The 24,288-nt window shown below is 48.7% G+C and overlaps 1 protein-coding gene across 1 annotated transcript; it reads left to right on the top strand.

The window, feature by feature from the left end:
- The first annotated feature begins 789 nt into the window (after positions 1-789).
- Positions 790-23,286, top strand: LOC148161930 (putative phospholipid-transporting ATPase IIB). The gene is made up of 3 exons (XM_088020503.1): positions 790-920; positions 19,684-19,796; positions 22,958-23,286. The coding sequence occupies exons 1-3, from the start codon at positions 797-799 to the stop codon at positions 23,282-23,284; spliced, it is 564 nt and encodes a 187-aa protein (XP_087876629.1). The 5' UTR covers positions 790-796; the 3' UTR covers positions 23,285-23,286.
- Positions 23,287-24,288: the final 1,002 nt, after the last annotated feature.

Below are 24,288 nucleotides of genomic sequence, written 5' to 3'. Positions count from 1 at the left end.
TTTCTAGAATTGGAAGCATATCTGAATGGTCTTGAGTCTGAATGTGAACGAGAGCAAAGCTGGTTGTGTGTGAAGTTGGGAGCAGAGTGAGCACGTCAGTAAGCCCCGCAGGGAGCTGAGTGCCGCTGGGGTCACAGAGGAGCCCTTCATCCGTTGCCCTGACTGTGAAACCCACACTCTGCACCATGGTCTGGCCCCTGCCACGTCTGATCCCACCTCCTGCCACTCTCCCCCGCTGTGCTTCTGCTCAGGCCACACCACCGCCCCAGTCCTCAGGGAGGTCCCTGCTCGGGAGCCTGGTATTGTGAGGGGCCTAGTCTTCCCAGGATGTGTTCGGTCCGGCATTCATCGTCCCAGGAGAGCATCCTGTTTGTTCTTGTAAAATGAGCGGATCAAGGTCATGATGCATTTTGAATATCTGTTCCGAGTGGGATGCTGCCTAAACCCCTTACACACGCACCATCTCTCCTTTGTGTCTGAGCGGGGGTACTTAACGCACATCCACCTTCTCCTCCCACATCTGCCTCCGCACGCCCCACTGGAGGACCAGGATGAGGAGCCTGTTTACTGTCGCCTACAAACATGATAAGGGGCCTCAAAAGGTTTGTTGGCTTAAGTGTCAACAAATTCATTTATTTTAAAGTCTGAAATACAGTATTACCTACTTAGTTCCCGTGAGGTTAAAGATAATACGCCTGTATGGAAAACGTGAGTTTGAACATATCGTGTAGGTTTGGACCCTGCTAACGATTGTAATGAACCGGTTTTGTTTGGCAGTTTGCGTGTGAACTTGGACATGGGCAAAGCCGCATATGGATGGAAGATCATGAAGGACGAGAGCATCCCCGGCACGGTTGTGCGGACCAGCACCATCCCAGAGGAGCTGGGGCGCCTGGTGTACTTGCTCACGGACAAAACAGGTACTGCTCCTGGTTCATGTTTGCCTTTGCGTGCTCGCCGGCGTCCAGGGCAGGGTGACGATGGTGTGCATGTGCCTGTGTGCGCTCACCGGCATCCAGTGCAGGGTGACCCTGGCGCGTCTGTGTGTGCATGCATGTGTGCGTGCGTGCATGTGTAGCGGCGTATTGAAGTCATTCAAATTTAGGATTTTCCAGACTCCGCTGAACACTGGCACACAACTAACCTTCACCTTTGAATAAACACAGTATCATTAGAATTAGCAAAATGTTAAATCCTTAGAGATTTAAATGACATGTTTATATATTTTTGATTCTCTGCTGCCATAGCGTTCTTTGTTTTATTAGTGCGGCTTCTGGAGAGGAAATACTGCTTGCCTGTTTATTACAGGATGATACTTGTGAGCTGTTGGAAGAATGTAACACGATGTGTGTGGGTTTGGTCTTTTGACAGTAATGTTCTCCTGAAGAGCCTTCCAAGTGACTATCCCACCCTCAGGTCCCTGCCCCAAATTTTATTTGCCCTTATTCCATCAAAGAATCCTTGTCAATCCTTAACATAATAAATAAAACATAAACTGAATCCAGTGAAAATCCTAGCAACAGGTGAAATCCCTTCCTGATTTCTTCATTCATAGTTTAAATTCCTGGTAACTCTTGGGGCACCTGGTGGCTCAGTCCCTTGCCCATTGACTCTTGATCTCAGCTCCGGTCATGGTCTTAGGGTCGTGAGATCAAGCCCCGTGTTGGGCTCTGTGCTCAGTGGGGGAATCTGCTTGAGATTCTCCCTCCCTCCGCCTCTCTCCTCAGTCACATATGCTCTCTCTTTAAAATAAATAAGTCTTAAAAAATATCTCATAGTAATTCTTAGTGAACTAGAACTAAGGATACTTGTATAATATGATAAAATGTGTCTCAAGTAAAATTCAACATTATTTTTAATAAAATACTAGAAAAAGCTTAGTCTGGAAAGAGAGAAATCTAACCGCCCTATTAACATGTTTCATTCTGGCCGTTGCAGTAAGACAAGAACTAGAAATAAGCTCTCTGCCTGAAAGATGGAGCAAATATTTGTAGATGAAATAATGAACCAAGGGAATCAACTGCTAAGAGTACGAACCAATGAAGTGTCAGGTCACAGGTCAGAATAATAAAGTAGCTCCCTGCGTGTCAAGTGGACGGAAGAGGGAAGGCCCCACTCGTGGTAGCGCAAGCACGTGTGAAACACGTGGGCATACCGACGTGAGGGGAGTGAAGGGCGTGTGTGAGGATGATCAGACCTTACAGAGAAACGTGAAGGAAGACGTAAACCAGTGAAGGGACAGACTGCAGTCTCCAGCGCAAGGTCCCCAGCGTGAAGATACGGGATTGCGTAGAGCCTGCCTTCACGATGAAGTGATAGGTTTACTGCAGTTCCAGTCAAAATCCAGTTGCCTGTGGCACGTGGTTTTGTTTTGTTTTTTAATTTAGAGTGGGTTTTTTTGTTTTTATTTAAGTAATCTCTATCCCCAGCGTGGGGCTCAAACCCACAACCCTGAGATCAGGCGTCACACACTCCACTGACTGAGCCAGCCGGGCACCCCAGCGGCATTTGGTTGTGGTCAGGGTTGGTCATTATGGCACGTCGGGGGCTGTCCCGTCAGGTGATGCTCGTAAGTCCGAAGAACTCCAAAGTAACGAGGAGCTCAGACTCAAGAAGGTAGGCTGCGAAAATGCCATCAGATTTCTCCCTTCCCATCCTCACTGAGCCGACAGGAAAAGATCCAGAGAATAAAGTGTGGGAGACACGCAGGCGTGCCTCCGCAGAGGTTGAGTTATTTCTGGGAGACAGGTGGGACTATTTTGATGGAGAAGCTGGAGTGAAGCAAACCCAAACTCAAAAAGATTCCTGAAGTGACCCCACAGAAGAGCGTCCTGGGGAATCTGTGAGTTTACAGCACACAGGTCTGTGGGGGGCGGCACGGGAGGCTGTCAGGCTGCCCACCGGCGGCAGGAAAAGCCCAGCTATGCTCAGCCCTGCACTCAGCAGCCTGGACCTTGTGCATAAATACAATCGGAAACCAGGAACAGCAGCATGCACTCGGAGTCCCGCACAAACAGGCACGCTGTGCCCCAAGTGCACAGATCTGTGCGTGTTCACAGAGAAGCCCAACGGAGCCCTGAGGCAAGGGTGCCGCATGACAGAAGGACTTAGTCACACCTGCAAATTCAGTGTCAGAATTAAACTACATTTCCACATACCAGCAACAGTGGGGGCACTTAATTCCAAAAAGGCCAATTAGAATAGCAGCAAAATGTATAAAGTAATTAGAAATAAATCCAAGCAGAACTTGTGTAAAGCCTGCATGGATATAAGTTTGAAGACCTGAGCAGGAGCTAAGCGAGAGGGTGGGCATCTCAGTGCCACACCCCGTGTGGAAAAGTCCGACCTGTCTGAGGCGCACACTGCCCCAGGACCTTGTCTGCACCATTGGTGGGAGCGTTACCTGGTGGCCACCGCTCTGTCCGAACGGACGAGCCCCGACAGCCTGCGCACCGCGGTGCCCCTCTGGCTCCTGCTCCCCAAGGAGACACGTGCGCACGCGCAGCAGGAGACAAGCCCAGGGATGTCCATGGCATCATCTTGGACAACAAAACCAGACTGAACATAACAAAAGCGGTTATCAGTACAATGCATAAATTGTGGAGTGTTTGCAGTTGAATGCTAACTAGCAATGACGGTGTCACGGTTTAATGTTGAACCCAGAAAGGTCTGGGGCCTTCCCCTCTCGGAATTCTGTGCTCCCCTCCTGCCCTGTGTGTGAGGTGCGCGGCGTGCTTATCCGGGGAGCAGGTGCGGGCTGGGCTGTCCTGTCTGCAGCCCACCTGCTCTCGTGGCCACTGAAATCTGCATGTAACACAGCTAAGTGTGGTGCCTGTGATTTCACGTCGGTTCGCAAACGAGAAGCATATGTCAGCACACAGTATGCTTGAGAGTGACTGGTTCTCTCTCCTCTTCCCGTGTCTCTGGATGTGTGATATCAGCAAGGGAAGAAGGATTTTGTGACATCATTTCTTCTTAAAATGCTAACTTTTTAGTATGCATTTTAAATGGTGATGGGGTCATCATTCTCCTTTGTTTCATCATAGCTCCTCCATTTGTCTTTGAATTCTGAGTTCCATCCAGGATAAGGAAGAGTGGTTTTGCCCAGAGTCATAAAGTAAAACCCCATTTTCCTCATGTCTCACTCTGCTGCTTTCACAAAGCAAAAATAAATAATCTGGGCTTCTGAGATTTAAAAAGAATTACAGAACATTATATAAAATATGTGAGTGAGAGAATCTTACACATTTCATTTTCCAAAAGGCCTTTTTGTTCCAGAAGTCACTGAAGGGACCCTCTGTCACCACTTCCTAGTGTTGGAGCCACATGGAGTTTTAAACATTTTTAGTGTTTTTAAAAATTTTTGGTCTTGAGCTTTTTCAGACCCTTTCTCCGTAATCGGAAGGTGAACGCCACCCACGGCACATCAGGCGAGCCACACGCTGTGCCAGCCCTGTGCCTGTCCTCGCCCTGGGGCCATGGGGCCGCGGGCACTTGCCCTTCACGGGTCCTCCTCCCTGAGGGCACTCAGGAGGGAGTGTTGCCTTGGCTGCTTCTAAAGGCCACACGGACCAAATCGCAGGAGAAGGACATTGAGGACGAGTTGTGTAATTGTCACCACACTGCCAGCACATAGTAGGACTAGTCTAGAAACCAGCTTCTCACACAGATGGAGGCCGCCGGCACACGGGGGTTGGGCCCTCACCTCTGGGCAGCGTGCGGCCTCCGGGGACCCCCAAGCCTCCGAGCAGAGCCATGTGTTGTCTGCCGGGAGGGCTGCATGGCTCGAACTTGCGCTCACCTGCCCTGCCGGGGGGTCCGGCGCAGCTGCGTATCTGTTGTTACTGGGAAGCGTCGTCCGGCAGGGACTGAAGTAACTGTGCTCTGTGTTGTAGTAGTCTCATCGTGTGACTGATTCAGGTCCTCTGCAGTTGGCCGGGGCCCAGTGGTCACTATGGTGGGCTCCACCATCGCAGAGGGTCTGACGGGGGTGGTGGTTTGGCAGAGGGTAGAGAACTTGGGGTGTAAGACCGTTTGCAGACATCATCTGCTTAATCGAATGAGCTGCTGTGTGAGGAGCCTTTCGCTGCTGACCTGCCCATAAGGCGGTCCTCGGTGTGATCGTGATCGGGCTTGTGCCTCATCAATACGCTTTCTGACAAGAAGCGTCCATCACGCGGCCTCTCGTTTGCCCCAGCAGAACAGAGAACGAAGTGTCCCGCAATTGCATTACAGTTTCCTTCTTGTGGACAAGAAAGCGGTGTGGTGTAATTAGGTTTGATTGGGGTGCACGTTTCCGGTAAGATCTGAAATGAATGATGTTGCCATAGTGACGCGTGTGGCCAGCAGTGCGTGAAACATGAAGCAGTTCATTCGACAAGAGCGGACATCTGTTAGCTGCCAGGGTGCAGAGCATGTTGACACTGCCCAGAAATGGTGGACGTGCCGTGATAACTGAGCAGACGGCGCTGGCATGCTAGGGCAGGTCGTCTGCACCGAGTCCGCTGGGGAGCCCCCATCTCTGCGCCGGCTGCTCCTGAGAGCGGTGCTGCGGAGGGCTCGGAAATCATAAAACTTCGCTCCGGCTGCAGCCTGTTAGAGCGAGCCGCGAATTCCTTTGTTGGGAATCTTTATGCTCCTGTATGACAGAGCATTCCCAAACCACGCCCTGAGACAGGTCATTTAGGATGCGCACTGTGTCGATAGCACCCGTTACCTGGCTTGGCCATGCGGTTTGCACCCGGCTCGTGTCAGCTCCCAAGGCCGCATCCTCTGCAGCGGGAAGCGCCGTGTCCACAGTGGCAGGGGCAGCGGACCATGGCGTGCGTGCCTCGCCGGGGAGACCTGGAGCTGGGGGTTATGTCCCGTAAGCCAGGGGCCCTGTAAGCTGGGGCCAGGCACAGGCTCTCTGGCCTGCAGACGACAGCTGGGGCCTCTGGCGCCAACACACCTGCAGGGTCTGGCACTGTGCATGACCGGAGCGCGCACTTGTGTGTGTGCTGGGCTGTTCACCCCAGGTGAGGCACTTGATGCAGGCAGTGGTTGAACAGAGGCCTATTGTACTGGGAACCGCGGTCTTCTGAGAAAGCCTCATTTACAGCAAATACAGATTAACAAAGAATATGGCCACAGTCTGCAGGGTATTAGAAGTTGTGTTTCCATCCCTCATTGCTTCGTCGTAAAGTCTGAGTAGCTTTGTGTTGATCTCACGTGATCATTGCTCACGGCCTGGATCCTGCGCTGGAAGTCCATGGGGTTGGGTGGGTGGCCTGTCCCCAGTGTGCCGCGGGCAGACTTTCCTTTGTTTCTGTGTGGTTGCCACGCCCTGGCTGTCCCACGCACGAGCTGCGGTGTGGCCGCGCCACCCGCCAAACACTGGGTCAGAACACTTTGCAGCTGCGTCTCCAGCAACGTGTCCTCTGCCTGCCTGTGAATCGTCTCCGTCGCTGCCCTGAGACGTGTGCCTGCAGGACTTTGTCCTTAGAAATTGAGTTCCCCTCTACCTGCTTTGCTGCTCGTCCTCCAGAGCCCTCTGCCTTATTAAGGAGCTACAGCATTTTCCTTCTTCAGGAATCACAAAACACGCCTTTTGTCCAAAGACATTTTCCGTCCCTGGCGCTCTCCTAACGGCCAGGTCGCGGGGAAGCCTTCTGGTGGCGTCTGCCCATCCCTATCATGAAGCTTCAGACTTGGGACATACTAACAGTTGAATTAAGATGACAAAAATTGTATGACCTATCGATTGAAATCATGAAAATTGTTTAAGATTTGAAAAGCGGTTTTGCATTACTGACTCTTTTAGTAACTGGCTTAACCTTAGACGCCCCTGCTGTACAAGAGGGTGTAGAAAGTCTCAAACTCGCCCTGACTTTCCTGCTCAGCGTTTTACAGGGTCTGCTGTGAAATAGAAACATCATTGAAAGTTAAAAAGATCCTTCCAGGATTCACCTTAGTATGTTAGAAGATACGCGCCCCTACATAAAGGAGCGTCTGCATCCATAACCCAGTCTCTCACCCAGCGAGATGCAGATGCATTCATCCAAATGGCAAAATAACTGAGCCAAAAATTTCATCGTTTATTTGATGAAATGATAGTCATTTGTTTGAATATGTCTGTTATAACCTCCATAAAACGTGATTTATCAGCAACTAGGACGAGGGTACCAGATGCAGCGTTTGACTCGGACGGCAGGCCACTGGGGCAGGTCGCGCCAGCGTTGGGCACAACCACCGTGTGCTGTCAGTGCGGTCCGAGCTCCCTCACAAGGCCACCTGGTGCACAGCAGCAACCCCCTTGCTTCCCTGCCCTCGCTCAGCCCTCGGTGACCCCTGGTCGACCGTATGCCTCAGCCGGTCTGCCTGTGCTGGACTTCTCCCAGGAGTGGAAGCTCACACCGTGTGGCCTTCTGTGTTTGGCTTCATTTGCTCAGCAGACACTTTCCAGGTTCACCCGCACTGTCGCGTGTCTCAGTACCTGACTGCTTTCTATTGCAGGCGATACTCCGTCGTGTGGATAGACCACATTTCATTTCCATCTCAGTTGAGGGACATTAGTGTAGGTTTTCCTGTTTCTGTTTGGAAGAATGCTGCTATGAGCAAGGTTCTAGCCAGGGCGGGTAGGCAAGAAGAGAAAGGCATCCATGCTATAAAGGGGAGTGAAGCTAGTTGTGTGTGACATGGTCTTCAAACAGAAAATCATAAGGAGGGGTGCCTGGGTGACTCAGTCGTTAAATGTCTGCCTTTGGCTCAGGTCATGGTCCCGGGGTCCTGGGATCAAGCCCCTGCTCCCCAGGAAGCCTGCTTCTCCCTCTCCCACTCCCCCTGCTTGTGTTACCTCTCTCACTGTGTCTCTCTCTGTCAAATAAATAAAATCTTTAAAAAAAGAAAATCATAAGGAATCCCCTAAAATCTGTTAGAAGCAATAAATGAATTTAGTAAGGTTTGAGATACAAGATGAATATACAAAAATGAATTGTATTTCTATACGCTAGCAACGAACTATCCAAAAATAGAATTAAGAACACAATTCTGTTTATGATGGCATCAAAAAAATGAAATCAGTATTTTATAGTGTTAAGATGGCAATAGGATTCCCCAAATTGATTTACAGATTCTACACGATTCCTCAACATCCCAGCTGCCTTCTTTGGAGAAATTGACAAGCTGATCCTAGAATTCCTGTGGAAATGCAGGGAGGGTGGGCGCCCAGAGTGGTGTAAACAATCTTGGGACAAGAGCAAATGGAAGGACTCCACAGTTCCTCATCCCAGAGCCTGCCACCAGGCTGCAGGGATCAAGACAGGATGGTGCTGGTGTGAGGACAGACCTTGAGATCGAGGGGGTGGCATCCACAGTCCGGACATCAGTCCCTAGCTGGACACTCAGACGACTTCCAATAAGGCTGCCAGGACGGTGTGCCAGGAGGAACTAAAGCCTGACGCTGCCGGTCGACTGGATTCCAGCACGGGTGCCGCCATCCTCACTGGGGAGGACCAGCCCCTTCAACTGACAGGCAGGGAGAGCAGGACGTCCACATACAGAAGAATGAAGGGGGACCCCTACCTCACACCACACACAAAAACTAGCTCCAGATGGATCACAGACCTACATTTAAGACCTAAAATGATCATTTTTTTAAACTGCTGAGTTTTCAGAAACTACTCTAAACTTGTCTTTTGTTTCATTCTCTTTGGCTCCATGAAGCACCAGAATAAAGAACTTCTAGGTATCTATCTTAATAGAAAGCTTTATAGGGCACCTGGGTGGCTCAGTTGGTTAAGCGACTGCCTTCAGCTCAGGTCATGATCCTGGAGTCCCGGGATCGAGTCCCACATCGGGCTCCCTGCTCAGCGGGGAGTCTGCTTCTCCCTCTGACCTTCCTTCCTCTCGTGCTCTCTCTCTACCATTCGCTCTCAATAAATAAATAAATAAATAAATAATCTTTATAAAAAAATAAAATAAAAATCTTTATAAACATAACCCAAAAAATAAAAAATAAATGTAAACAAAGCCCAAAAGAAGAAAGAAATAGTTTAAATCTGGATATGTTATCTTTTAATTATTTTAAACTAAATTTTTAAATGCAACAGTGTATTTACTATTTTAGTATGTGCTTGTATGTGTCTATGGGAACTCTGTGGCCTCCCATAATTTCAAGGGGTCTTTGTGCATTACTCTAGAGAGTTCTCCAAACGGCAGCAGGAAGCAAACGTAACTGCGTAGTTGGAGTTTTCATCTCAGAACTTAAAATGCTATCACCAGGCTGACTGAGGACAGTGAGCTAAAGCAGTGTATTAAGGTAGCAGTCACTCGGGGCACCTGGGTGGCTCAGTTGGTTAAGCGACTGCCTTTGGCTCAGGTCATGATCCTGGAGTCCTGGGATCGAGTCCCGCATCGGGCTCCCTGCTCAGCGAGGAGCCTGCTTCTCCCTCTAACCCTCCCCCCTCTCATGTACTCTCTCTCTCTCATTCTTGCTCTCTCAAATAAATAAATCTTTAAAAATAAATAAATAAAAAATAAAATAAAATAGCAGTCACTCTACAGCTCCAGATTTGCTGTCTAGAAACAGTCTGTGATCGGAGCAGTAATCATGATGTGCCTTTGGTTTTGGAAAATACTTGCTGTCCACATGGAGTATTGCATTTGGGAATGCCAGAATGCTCGTCTTCAGTAGTCTCGGGAGCAAGATGCTCTGAGTAAACCATCTACCATGTGACTCAGAGAGATGCCACCCTCAAGCTGTGGTGGGTTAATGGGCATAGGACCTGATCGTTGGCACAGGAAGAGGCGGGCGGATGTGCCTCTGACAGAGGGGCTCTGCCTCTGCACAGAGTGTCTGCAGAGCCCAGAGGCCCATCAGCACCCAAGTCCAGACCGTAGGGAACACACTGGAGCAAGTTCATTTACAAGGAAGAACGAGAGAGCAGAGAAGACTGTGGCCTTGGGCTCAGGAGGCTTCACCTGGACCCACACTCAAGCAAACAGTGTAGAAACACAACGGGAACCAGGCCTGGCCTTGGTATTTGATGCTGAGGAGCTCCTGCTGTTTGTTGCTGTGATAACATGGGGGTTACATTTATTGTAGCAGCCCCTTCTGTTGTTAATAGCTGACACGCTCAGGCAGGAAGTGGCAGGTCCCAGGAGCGTGGCCCTGAGGTGGTCCTTGCTGATGTGAGGCCTCCATTCGCCACTTTACATGATGCCATTCTGTCCGCTTTGGGGTACGTTGGACATTTCCCTTAAGAAACGCAGACGGGTTGGGACAGAAAACACATTGCCGGAAGTCAGTTCCTGGCACTTCTTGTTCTCACATTTGTAGTTGAAATTTCTTGCATGTTCTGCTTTATCCCCGCAGTCGGTATACCTGTGTACACGCATGTGCACATGCACACGTACGCACACACAGCACTGTGAGAGCGATGCTCCAGCACGCGCCCCGAGGGTGTCCCGGGTGCGTTTGCACACAGTCGGGCGTCTGGCCATAAGACATTCTAAGTCAGCGTTGTTCTTCTGAGGTCAGCTCCCATACTAGAGCAGCATACGTGTGCCGGCGCCTGGTTGTCCTCGGGACCGCCCGGCGGGACCAGCTCCTCGTCAGCCCCTCCAGGGAAGCCGCATGAGCATGGACGTCTGTAGACCCTCCTCTCCACAAACTCGCCCAGGTTCCCCTTGCTTCTCTCCGGCCCACCGAGGCAGAGGTGCAGAGGGGCTCACACCTGAGGGCAGGATGAGGTACGTGTCTGAAGAACCGTCAGCCGCACCTCCCACACACAACCCCGTCGTGTCTCAGGTGCTCTTCCCGCCGCAGCACGGCTTCCTGCTCGCACTCCGAGGCTGCCTCGTGGCGTTGACCGCCAGCCGTTAATAACTCCGTGCGTGGCTCCAAAAACCAGTTCAGGGGGACACGTGGTTTTTCTCTAAACATATTGTCATCTGCTTTTAAAAATATTCGCGTATTCCTAAATCCGTGTTAAGTACCACAAGTAACAATAGTCTGCAAAGTCAGGAAATTAAAAAAAGAAAAAAAAACAGTTTTTCCAACAGATCCAGTTTTCAGGACAGGAGGGTATTACGTAACAAAGTGTCTTCTGCTTTTTTGTTCAGTGCTTTCCAGCCTTGGGCTCTAGCTAGAAAACTTTTTCATCTGGTTGAGAAACAGTAATGTAATTGTTTCCGTTTCTGTCCTTTGGTGTCAGCATCCTGTATCTTTCTGCCAAACCTCCCCTTCCTCTTTATTTATTCATTTATAATTAAAATCAGTTAGCATATAACATTAGTTTCAGAAGTACAGGTCAGTGATCTGTCAGTCTCATATTACACCCAGTGCACGTTACATCACGTGCCCTCCTTACTGCCCATCACCCAGTTACCCCATCCCCCACTTACCCATCTCCCCTCCAGCAACCCTCAACTTGTTTCCTAGAGGTAAGAGGTTTGTCTTATGGTTTGTCTCCCTCTCTGGTTTCATCTTGTTTGATTTTTTCCCTCTCTTCCCCTATGATTCTCTGCCTTGTTTCTTAAGTTCCTTGTTTCAGTGAGATCATATGATAACTGTCTTTCTCTGATTGACTTATTTCGCTCAGTATAATGCCCTCTAGTTCCAACCACATTGATGTAAATGTTCAGTATTCATCCTTTCTGATGACTGAGTCATATTCCATTGTATATATGGACCACGTCTTCTTTATCCATTCGTCTGTCGATGGACATTTGGGCTCTGTCTACAGTTTGGCTATTGTGGACATTGCTGCTATAAACATTGAGGGTCAGGTGCCCCTTCTTTTCACTACATCTGTATCTTTGGGGTAAATACCCCAAAGTATTTGGGGTATTTAGTAATTGGGTAAATACCCAATTGCTGGGTTGTAAGGTAGCTCTATTTTCAACATCTTGAACCTCCATACTGTTTTCCAGAGTGACTGCCCCAGCTTTGCATTCTCACCAACAGTGTAGGAGGGTTCCCCTTTCTCCACATCCTTGCCAACATTTGGGACGTTAAAATATGTGATATTACACTTAGCTTAATGAAGGACGAGATGTAGCTAAATCAGGTGCTTAGGCATATTTTGCCTTGATAAAACTAAACTGTCATTCAATCATTATACTTAGTACTATATTTAATTCCATGAACCTTAGAATTACTTCCTAATCTTGCCGTTGGGAAGCAGAGGTTGATGACCTGACAGAGTCAGCACGTGCATGAAGAGCAGAGGCATCCCCAGTGTCAGGTGCCCGAGCTTACAGACGCCAGAGGCCATGCGTGCTGCCGTGCTCCACGTATCAATGTCTCCTCCGGCGTGAGGAGGAGGTCTCCTGCAGTACTGCTTTAGGAGAATCTTTGGTGCTGGAGAGGCCAGTGTGACCCCGGGTCCTGGAGAAGACGCAGGAGAACGCAGTCCGACCTGTGCCCTCTGCGCACGTCCTGTTCATTCCTGTGTCTTCGGTGAAGTGTCGTAGCAGGTTTCTTCCAGTGGCTGGTTGTCTGCTGCGTGCGGTACTGATGCAGCCAAGGGGTCTGGGTTTCTTTGTCATACTTTTTACTTCGATGCACTTTTGTATTCCTTACGTCGTGCGGACTGTGAACTCGTGGTAAGCGTGTGTTCGCCCCCGCCTTTTTTCACATGCTGTCTGGGTTTGTGAGTTGGGCGTGCCCACACCCTCTCCCAGACAGGCTGGCTGTGACTTGGGACGGCTCGCTCACGCTGGGTCATGGGGACGTGCTTGTTGGACAGCAGTATCATGTCACTGCCTTGGCAATGGAGGCAATCGTGTGTTTCAATTCCTTTTTCCATGATGAGTGGAGAGTGTGGGAGGAGGACACGCTGATACCAAGCGTGAAATAAACATAGTTCTCATACACACGGTACAGTTGAGGTGATCATGGAAGTGCGTTTGAAAGGGAGCGAGGTCAAGCAGCCATCACTGAGCTTTGTCTCTTCGGTGTCTTGGCCCTGATCCAGTTGACAGCATACTCGATGGTGAAGGGAAAGAATCAACGTGAGGGGGACCGATTGCTGGAAGCGTGGTGTCTTAACACCGAGGCACAGGAGTGTGGGGTTTACGTTCCTCTTAATTCTCTGAAGCTGATCCTTCCTTTTCCCACACTCCAGATATTGCGTGGAACCACCATTGCCTTGTGTAGAGACCAGCTCTCTCCCCGGGCACTCTGGTCCAGGTGATAAGGGGCTGTGACTTGGGTATCAGGATTTAAAATCTCCCAGGTGGTGAGTGGGCAGCAGTGCTCAGGGTCTGCTGGGATGCACACAGTCAGACACAGAGCCACTGCCCAGCCTGAACGCAGCATCCCCACCCTGTTGATCTGAGGCCGTGGAGCAGGAGACCTAATCTCATGGGCACCTTGGAGGTCCTACCCACTCTGCTGCCTTGATGTAAAATACATGCAATCTTCAAAGAAAAACTATTCATTTAAAACCAAAATGTTTTATTATAACAGTGTGTAGTCTCAAGACTTCTTAAGAACGTGAGCATTTGCAAGGTATATATGGATAGGGGCACCTGGGTGGCTCAGTTGGTTAAGCGACTGCCTTCGGCTCGGGTCATGATCGTGGAGTCCCGGGATCGAGTCCCACATCGGGCTCCCTGCTCGGCGAGGGGACTGCTTCTCCCTCTGACCCTCCCCACTCTCCTGTACTCTCTCTCTCTCTCATTCTCACTCTCTCAAAATAAATAAGTAAATCTTTTTTAAAAAAAAGGTATATATGGATAGTAGAATTTACATAAGGAGACCAGTATAAATGTAAATTTATCACTAGGTAAGTAAATGTGTAACTGTCAAATCTTAACATAATTTAGGGCGAGTGCCTCTGAACAGTTCTGTGATTCTGAGCTGATGCCAGTCGACGGCCTTGCTGAGCACCCAATGTGGGCGGAAGGCATCCTGGTCAGTATAACGTGTGGGTCACTGGCATGGCCCTATATGTAAATTCAAACTGTACTCTCCGAAATCTCATCTTTAAGAATCTACCCCACATAAATAATGGTTTTGTAGCTGCATTTTTTGGTGATAACAAAAAATTTTAAACCATCTGAGTATCCGTGTTTGGGAGGAAGATCCAGCAGAACCTTGTGTACCATACTGGGTTTATGGTATACCCCCTAAAAATAACGTGGAATACCCCTGTGTGTAGTCATGTGAAAAAATAGTTTATAAATGCATACTTGTCTCTACCAGTGGAAAAGTTGGAAGAGGTTATATACCTAAACTAGGTGATCCCAGGGTGTGAGAAGGTACAACAAGTATTTACAACTTTTAATATAAATGAAGGCCTCCAATTCCAGAACGATGGAGTGGATGTTCTTCTCCCTGTCTGTCCTGCTGAGCACACCGTGCACCTGACGTGCTACGTGCAGCGCACACAAGAAGACTGTGAGCGGGGAGGGAGGAAGGCAGGCTCGCCCCATCAGGAGGACCAGCAGTCAGTTCCCTGGTGTTCCGCTTCATGCCCAGACTGGGGCCTGGAGAAGCCAGCGATGCAGAAATGCCAGTGGGCACAGACAGGCCGAGAAGAGCTGCTCTCTGTGACCGAAGGAGCAGCCTGGCAAGACAGGAACACTCACGCTTCCATTCCAGCCGTTGGAGAAAGCACAGCACACGTGGCCCCGTGATGATGTGACGGACGGAGGAGTTACCACGGCGGTGGCCATCCCATGGCCACATGTAAGTGTGTCCAGTCAGTGCATGGTGCAGCAGCAGCTTGCACAGTGTTCCCTGTCCATTTGTGCTCAGCAAAGGCCCCACCCTCTGTCTCCGAAGACCAAGTGGGGACCCTAGACTTCCAACCTCTCCTGGCTGTCCAGATGACCCAGCTCCCAGGCCAGCATGGAGTCCAAGAAGGCTAAGGGTCGGACTTTCATGTCTGCTGGGCGGGCAGCCTGGACGGCCATTGTCACAAACAGAATCAGCGCGGTGAAGAACTGATGGGTCGTGCCAGACTAGGGGTGGGCGAGGGCATGGATGTGGCCACGGATGCAGGCGAGGACCATGTTGGTGCAGATGGGATGCCTCTGCATCTTGATGGCCATGCTGGCCGTGCAGATCCACACATGACGGTGACGTGAAGCTGATATGCTGCGCGGTGCCGGGCACTGGTCTGATCCTGCGCCACTCAACACAGGGACGGCCAGTGGGGTGCCAGGCGGGGGATGCGGGCAGCCCCCTGTGCCGCTGTGGAATCCAGAATTGCTGCAGGAGAAGTCAGAAGAGAGGCCAGCAGCCCTTACTCAGGAGGCTGGCGGACACGAGAAAGGCCTGTGGTAGGCGTGCCACCCAGGGGGAGGAATCACACATTTCCTTGTGAGGTAGCAGTTTTTTCTTTAAACTAGAGTTGTTTCTTATGAAATGCATATGTTTCTTATTTTTTCCTATCATTTCATTGAGATTCCTGGTAGTTGCTATTTTCTAAACTGGAGAGCTCTAATTCTGTAATCGTCTAGCACTTCAGGGGCCTGGCAGGTCCCAGCAGCCGTGAAGTGCACTGCCCAGCTGACATTTCATGTAGACGGTGGACATTGCTGGTTGTGTTTGAGGGAGGGAGGAGAATGAAGGGTCCTTATTCTAGGAAGGCGGCACCAGTCAGGAGGTCAGAAGCCATTCCCGAGTCTCGCAAGTCGGGATGAGCGGTGAGGGCCCCAGAGTACATGTAGCCGCGGCAGAGCCCCCCCACCACACCTGTGCGGCTGGTGTGAGGAGGTCTGAGGGTTGGCAGAAAGGACGGAGGATGATGAGGGCGGCGTGTGGGGCAGCTCCGTCACCCACCTCCGCCTGCGTGCCTGTGGACCCCCTCGCCAGCCTCAGCCGGTGTTTCACGGTGAGGGGGTGGGCGGCAGGGGGGCGGCAGTGCCCGCAGTCAGGCGCTCAGGGGGCGCTCCGGCAGGGGCGGGTGCTGCTGGTCAGGGGGCGTGCGGGCCAGGTGGCGGAAGGGGAGGCCAAGGCTGTGCGTCCACAGGGTAGAACAACCATCCTAGAGGAAGAGTGGGTGGAGCTGGGCACCATGAGATCTGGGAATGGTGACACCTTAGACCCTAGAATGTCTGCAAAGCCAGAGAATCCTAACAGTGTGGCCCCAGCACGACACACACACAGACCAGGGGAACAGAAAAAAACCGCACCCGTAAATGGGCAACTAAGGTAGGCCGAGGAGGGCAAGAGCGGACAGTGTCCTCGCACGTGGTGCCACAAGAGCTGGACAGCAGCGTGCAGAGGAAGGAAACCGGCCCTTTGTCCCGCACCACACAAGATGAACGCAGGACTGAAGACCAGAAACCAGAGGTTCCAGAGGAGAACACAGGCAGTAATCTCTTTGACATCGGCCTTATCAACATTTATTTGGAACTGTCTCTCCAGGGAAGGGCAACAAAAGCTAAAATAAACAGACAGGATTCCATCAAATGGGATTTCATCAGACTACAAAGCCTCTTCAGAGCCAAGGAAACCCATCAACAAAATGAAAAAGGAACCTATTGAATGGGAGCAGATATTTTCAAGTCATCCATCCTGTAAGGGGTTAATATCCAAAAACATATGAAGAACTTAGACAACTTAGTATCAAACAATTAAAACGCCCCAGTTTAAAAATAGGCAGAGGATCTGAAAGGACATTTTTTCAAAGAATACCTGTAGACACATGAAAAGATGCACAACATCACTAATCGTGGGAGAAATACAAATTAAAACTACGATGATACATCTCCTTCACACAGGTCACAGTGGCTAAAATCAACAGGTGTTGGCAAGGATGCCGAGAGAGGGGAACCGCCGTGCACGGCTGGTGGGAACGCAAGCGGGCGCAGCCCCTCTGGAAAACGGTGTGGAGGTTCCTCAAGACATTAAAAGGAATCACCATGTGATCCAGCAATTGCACTTCTGGGTGTTTATCCAAACAAAATGAACACTAATTCACAAAGATACACACCACCCCTATGTTTGCAGCAGCATTATTTACAATATCTGAGATCTGGAAACATCCCAAGCATCCATCCGTAGATGAATGGATACGGGAGAGGTGGTAGAGACCTATGTTACTCAGCCATAAAAATGAAATCTTGCCATTTTTGACAAAAAGGATGGACCTAGAGGGTATGGTGCTCAGTGAAATGAGTCCGAGAAAGCCAAAGTTGCAGAATCTAAATAACCAAACACAAGAGAAACAGACTCAAAGACATGGAGACAAATGGGTGGTTGCCAGAGGGGAGGGGGCGGAGGAGGGGGGAGAGCCGCAAACCTCCGGTTATCAAATGAGTCCCGGGGATGTACAGTACCGCATGGGGAGTGTGGCTGGTGATACTGTACTAGGGCTGTGCGGTGACAGATGGCGACCGCACTTAGACGGGGAGCATTTTGTATAAAAATAGCGAACCGCTGCCGTGTACACCTGAAACAGATAGTGTATGTCAGCCTTCAGTTTTCACAAAAAAGAAACACGGAAGTGATCCACCCAGTTCCAGCAACAGCACTGTGAGACGGTGGGTCTTCGCACTGGGTGAACTGGGCGCATCCCCGTTCCATCCCCGCGGATCCCGCGGTGTGAGCCAGTGAGCAGGGCAGAGCACCCTTCGCTTAGGGTCTTTTGCCACTTGCGTTCAGTGGTTTACAAACCTAAAGAAATAGTAGTTTATTCTTGGTAGGAACTGTGCAGGCGTAGTATTCTTATTTTTGCCATACGTGTAAAATTCTTAGTAATAAAAAGGTTGAAAAGTATTATTTATTGTCATCGTATTTATAAACTGCCTCATACCACAGCCCACCGTAGATTCGAAGCCTCACATTCAGTGTATGTCAGAGGAAAAAGTGTCTACAGGAAATTCTTTAATTATGTCAATCTGATGAGTAAAATATTTTTTTTTAAATAATAAATTTTCAGGGAACTGCTCATTTGGGCACACGTAACAGAGGTGAGCTTGGTGCTTATTCTAATAGGAATTAATGTACAATTTCATTAGCTTTTGATGATAGGTAACTATTGTCTTCATCTCAAATCTGTGATGTAAATAATTTCTAGAACTTCCTTATTTCATTTGGAAGCTGAATTGTTTTTAATTACATTCTTTAAACTATTTTAATTAATTCTGCTTTACTTAATGAGGATGACATAACCAGGAAACCCTTTTAAACTGTACTTCTCACATAATTTTGATTTCAGGAAACTTAGGTGCCATTTAATTGAGGTACTAAACGGGCTAAATAGAATTTTGAAAAAGCAAAATTTCTAAAACTGATCAGCATCCCTGAGAAGAGCTGCTCTTTGAAATTTATGAGACCCTAATGTATGTATTCTATCCATTCTTGTAAGAAGGTTATTCAAAACAGTCTCTGAAACAGTGTTATGAAATACGGATTTTCCTTCATGTTAACGTAGCCTTCCTGTCCTGTAGTGGGAGTTCTGAGCTATTTTGTTTTGAACACCAATGTGTATGGAGTCATGGATAGATGTGAAAACACTTATTATATCTTCCACATCACATGTGCCAAAGAAACAGAAGTTAGTTAATATTTTATGGGTGCCTTGTAACCGTGTGGAAAGCCCAGCTTCTAACTGAGTGGGGATAGGATTGTTCATATCCACATTGATAATTACATCAGTCAGTGGGTGATCCTTCTGTGAGCTGTGAGGTAAGTGCAGAAAAGCCCGGGGGCCTACATGACCGCACTTTTCGTTACCGTACCTGACGCCCCTGCTCACAGGTGTTCACACTTCCCCAGGTTGCTTTACTTCTAGAAAACCCAGTAAGCAAAAATCCTATGTGCGTATTGTGTGTGCATTTTTATATTAAGTGATACACATACACAATGTTTAGGGTTTTCAGAGTCATGAAGATGTGTACCATTGTGAATTTATGTGTCACTTTTAATGAAAATTCACCGTTTTTGAAATAATGTTAACGTCTCGCTGCCTTTCATGATGTTACTTCACTGTATTTGGCAGACCCAAGACATCTCATAAAATTGACCTGTGCGTGCTCCTCTCTTAACTGACTTCCTTACACACCAGGGGTGAAGCACTTCCTCATGCTCAAGCACACGTGAGTGCCTGGCCTACATGGACTGGCTGTCCCCAGGAGTGAGCCCTGGCCATCTGGAGGGACGTGAGCACCTCCAGGCAGCTCACCGGGCAGAAGCCCAGCTAAAGAGAACGTGCCTCCCTGCTCACTGACCTTTCTGTTGCTCCACATGATGCAAGTGGTGCTAAGGGTTAAATGCATCTGTTTCTGTTCAATGAAAAATACTTAATTTTTCAAAATTGGGTGTTTTTTTTAAAAAACTGGTAGGCACGCTAATTTGGGACTAGTTGATGTCTTTCTCAGGCAGTGTTCTAGAGTATAATTACAAAGGTAGTGACTCTGTTTTCCAGTTTCACGCCTGTCTCTTTCAGAACAGGCAGAAGTTATATTTGTACCAAACAATGCATCTGAACTGAAAGACAGAGGCCACACTTTCTTCAGGTAGTTAGAGCCCTTCACGTTATCGCGCTCTTCCGGAGGGATCTGGGAGGGACACTTGTCCTCAGTGGGGAAGGACATTCCTAGCTGCTGGAATTACAGAGCAGAGCATTCTCACTGCCGAGGGGCGCCCAGCTATGAGAGCTCGGCCCGTGGAGGTCCACGTACGGGATGGGGAGTCCTGGTCCCGTTGATGAGCTTTCCTCTGTGACCTGGTCTTTGTTGCAGGAACCCTCACCCAGAACGAGATGGTGTTTAAGAGGCTGCACCTGGGGACTGTGTCTTATGGAGCAGACACGATGGAGGAGATCCAGAGCCACCTCAGGAATCCATACTCACAGGTAAGCTCATTGGCATCCGCACGGGAGCTGCCTGCAAAAGTGCCTGGCTCTGTCGAACCAGCCGGAACCCACTGTATCCGCTGATCTGGAAATCGGCAAACATCTTTGAATGTCCTAAAACACTCAGTTTTAATTTATAAATCAAGAAGCAGTTTTTGAACCAATTTTATTTTATTTTTTTTATTCTTTGTAAAGATTTTATTTATTTATTTATTTGTTTGTTTGTTTGTTTGATAGAGATAGAGGGAGAGCACAAGCAGGGGGAGGGAGAAGCAGGCTCCCCGCCGAGGAAGGAGCCCGATGTAGGGCTCGCTCCCAGGACCCTGGGATCATGACCTGAGCCGAAGGCAGCCACTTAACCGACTGAGCCACTGAACAATTTTGAATGAGCATTTCTATATTGTAAAATAATAGAAAGGATATAATGACCTTAAACCATTTATTCATATTAAATAATTTTCTTAGTGAAATATTCCAAAAGATTACTCAGGATAGGTAGTATTTTTAAGACTATTAAGTAGAATACTGCATCACAGGTGTTTCTTACCAGTTCCTCTGGGTTTCTTCATAATTAGTAAGACTTTCTCATATTTTTTTGCCTTTTCCATAAACAGAAGTAGACACACGGTATCGTGAGCCCTATGTCCCTGTCATTCGGCCTCAGCAGCTGTCCATGCACCGCAGACCTGGTTCCCTCCGTAGCCCTGCTCCTCCTTCACCATATCACTGTGAAGTGAAACTCAAATGTCATGTTATTTCATCTGCAAATACCTCGTCTGTGTCTGGATTAGATAAGGACTCCTTGGGTGGAGGCAGGGGGCGTATATCCTAAGTCTTGGCCTTTCCCTGGAGCTTCAGGAGCTCTCTGAAGTTGCAGGGACAGGAAATACACAGCCTAGTAGCCACAGTGTTTGCCAGAGACTTGGTAGGCCGTGCGCTCTGCAAGTGCGTCTGTGGCCCGGGAAGGTCCTGACACGCCAGATCCTGACATGGGGCCCACAGGGCCACGTGTTCCCACAGATGACAGGGTGTGGGGCAGGCAGACACAGGCCACTCTGCAAAGGTCAGTTTAGGCCGCAGAGGTCCCCTAGCCTGTTCTCAGGTAGCGTTCGTGTTGCACTCATTTGAATTCACTGATTCTGAGTAACCAAACCTTGCAAGCCCAGGGTGTCTAAGATGCTGCACACACAAGGCTGTGGTTTGAACCCAGAGCCAGCCATCACTTCCCTAGGCTGCTTTTCTGCCTCTCTGCTGGCCTCTTGTGAGGTTCGGGCACCCCCGTTGTAACAGGCCAGCATATATCAGGTGCAAACGTGCCATCACCCGCCCCCCAGGGAAGCGGGGCCTCGCATGTACACAGACCACTGCCGCCTCGAGGCTCCCACGGGCCGTCTGGCAGCGGCGCCCCCAGAGGCTGTAGGCCCTGTGTATTGATGGTCATACTTCTGACTTGACTTCCACAGACGGGGCTGAGCCACACACGCCCTGAGCAGTTTCTGCTCTGACCGAATTCAGGTGTACTGTCTGCCTTACATTCAGTTTGTGAAAACCTTCTCTTTCTTCTGTAATGTTTACCAGAACGGCGTATACTTTACTTTTCAAGACGCTGTCAAAAGAAAAGTATCTAATGCATATGTGTTTATTGGATGTAATGATCACTTACACAAGCACACATATACTGAAAACCAAGCCCTTTCTTCAGTTGGATGTCACTCAGTGCAATACAGAGCATTTTGTAACCTAGAACATTTATTAACAGAAGGAAAATCTAAAAAGGAGAAGGAATAGGTCTTCCCTTCTCCTGGTAATCTAGGTCTAGGTCGAAACAGTACCAGGTTAAAATCTGTTTTTAAAAAATAAATTTACATTATGCATGAATATGATTTTAATAGCTCCAAATAAGCTGTTTTCTAGAAAATTTAGAAACAGAAAGGATGAGTCAGTGTATAAAAATAGCAGATATTTAATACTTATTTCCACGGAGGAGGTCTTTTAAAAATCTTTTTTCGAAGCTGTCTGTTGGTTGGCTGGTTAGATAGTACTCTTTTGTAAAATTGATTTTATTCCTGAGATTCTGTCTTTTTATTAAGATGATAATAGTCTACCAGGTCCACTGCAATGTAACATGAATCTTTCATAATCTGATTATATTTCCCCTCCGGAAGCATTTGGTGATGGAGGGCATAATCTTTAATGGCATTTGTGTGAAATGAAATTCTACAGCCATCGATAAACAGAGTCCTAAGGGGAGTCAGCCGTGTTGCGTGCCGCTCTCCCTTTGCCGTGCAAGCAGCAGGCGGGTGGGAGGCGAGCGCAGGGGAGAGGCAGTGCCAGCTGCTGAGCTGCACGAGCAAACCCTTCATTAGACAGCACTGTGACTTCACGGGCAGAGTAGTCACGGCTCGGTGGCTCTGCATGCCCCGTCCAAAAGCGAGAGCCTGGCTTTCTCGGGAGGGCCGTCACAAGTGGCCATGAAGGTAACCGAGGAGCCTCTGTGGTCCTGCTCCACCTCCCCCTGGAGCGGGGGGGAATGGCCACTCTACTGGCCGAGGCGAGCGCCCTCGAATGCAGCCTGGTGCGGGGGGAGCCAAATGGAGGGAGCGGGGAGTCACGTCTGGAGCACAAGAGTCTGAAATAGGAGGTGAAGATCAGTTTTCGTCAGATGCCGGGGTTACTGTCATGCACAAAACTAGCTCTTAATACAGAGGCTGTGACAGGCTGGATTCCTTTATTGTATTAAAGGAAGATTCGTAAGTATTTTTTCCTGCTTTTAGCTTTAGTCCACTTCAGGTACAGCACTTTTTAACGAAACATGAAAGCAGTTAGGAGCATATGGCTCTGGTTTGCTCTTTAACTCACCCCATCTTTACAAGGAGAACAAACATGACTTATTACGGACTTAGCAAGCCAATGCTATGGATCAAGTGAATGTAGAAAAGGAAAACCCTCCGACTCTAAGTACTGCAACAGTTTGGTAGCCGTGCCGACCAGGAGACGCGAGTGCTGACGGCGCTAGCACGGACACGTCACGTGAGCGAGCCCGTTCCCTAAGAGCTGCTTGTCTCATCCCTCACTGATGCACTCATAAAAATCACACGTGCTGGTAACTCCAGTATCAACTACGTTGTCTCTTTAATTTTGTGACGTTCGTATTTTATCAGATGCAGTCTCAAGCTAGCGGGAATGCTACCAGTTCAACACCACCAAGAAAGGCCCAGTCCTCAGCTCCCAAAGTGAGAAAAAGTGTTAGCAGTCGAGTCCACGAAGCTGTGAAGGCCATTGCGCTGTGCCACAACGTGACCCCCGTGTATGAGCCTCGAGCCGGCGTGATCGCGGAGGCCGAGTACGCAGAGGCGGACCAGGACTTCAGCGACGGGAACCGCACCTACCAGGCCGCCAGCCCTGACGAGGTCAGTCGGGGCCTCTTAGAGGATGTCAGATACAAACCTGCATCAGAGGCACAAGAATTCGTTCTTCCAGGGGCATGAATGCAAGGAGAGCTTTATTATCGTGTCTAATGGTGCCTTAGCTCCAGGCCTGAAGGCCACATGGCTCTCTCGGATTCGTGCATTTGGTCCTGGTGTGTCCACTTACCCCAGAAAGTCTGAGTGAGTTACTGGAAAACACATGAGAAAAATCAGAGTTTTACTGATTTGTAAACTGATTTGTGACCGAGTCAGATCTTAATAAAGCTGCTGGCGCCTAGACTGTTCCTCCCTCATCATCCCATCTTCTTACTTCCACATGAATTGTCAGGCTTACGTGTTAAATTTCCAGGTTTGTTCGTTTGTTTTGCCAGAATTTAGCTATAGCATATCTATTTCAAAAGAGAATTGGGCTATAAATCATTTCAAAAATCTACAGAAGACAGAAACAGTAAAATCTTCAATGTGGCAAATTAGTCATTTCTGACCTTACATCATTTTTTTACTTTTTTTTTTTAAAGATTTTATTTATTTGTTTTTGTCAGAGAGAGACAGAGCACAAGCAGGGGGAGCAGCAGAGAGGAGAAGCAGACTCCCTGCTGAGCGGAGAGCTCGATCCCAGGACCCTGGGATCATGATCTGAGCCAAAGTCAGACACTTAACCGACTGAGCCACCCAGACGCCCCCATTTTTTTTATTTTTAGATTGATAAAAGTCATTGTTAAATTAATTTGCCCAATTCCTGTTCAGCCAGTATATTTTAAATAACGTTTTCTTATGCCCTCCCTTTTAGTCAAGGTTCTTGAGATGATTCTGTAATCAAACCAACCATGGAAGCAATATAAGCAAACAACCTTCTTTTTTTTTTTTAAAATACTGTATGAAATTGGATCATGTAATAACTCCCAAAAAGTACCATCAATCACAGTTTAAAAAAGAAAAATCTGATCTGTTTTTTTTTTTTTAAAGATTTTATTTATTTATTTGAGAGAATGAGAGAGAGAGAGCATATGAGAGGAGGGAGGGTCAGAGGGAGAAGCAGACTCCCTGCTGAGCAGGGAGCCCGA

The sequence above is a fragment of the Eumetopias jubatus genome, unplaced genomic scaffold, assembly GCF_037043125.1.
Source record: "Eumetopias jubatus isolate StellerSeaLion01/CBP00866 unplaced genomic scaffold, mEumJub1_p1.0 scaffold_36, whole genome shotgun sequence".
In the NCBI taxonomy this organism is placed as follows: Eukaryota; Metazoa; Chordata; class Mammalia; order Carnivora; family Otariidae; genus Eumetopias; species Eumetopias jubatus.
This window is presented reverse-complemented; position numbering and strand designations above follow the sequence as displayed.

What these genes read in the sequence shown, in the direction of transcription:
- LOC148161930 (XM_088020503.1), top strand. Translation starts at nt 797, where the DNA reads ATGGGCAAAGCCGCATATGGATGGAAGATCATGAAGGACGAGAGCATC. An exon ending in CTTGCTCACGGACAAAACAG is followed by an intron (nt 921 to 19,683) that starts GTACTGCTCCTG and finishes TCTTTGTTGCAG; the next exon opens with GAACCCTCACCCAGAACGAG. An exon ending in TCAGGAATCCATACTCACAG is followed by an intron (nt 19,797 to 22,957) that starts GTAAGCTCATTG and finishes GTATTTTATCAG; the next exon opens with ATGCAGTCTCAAGCTAGCGG.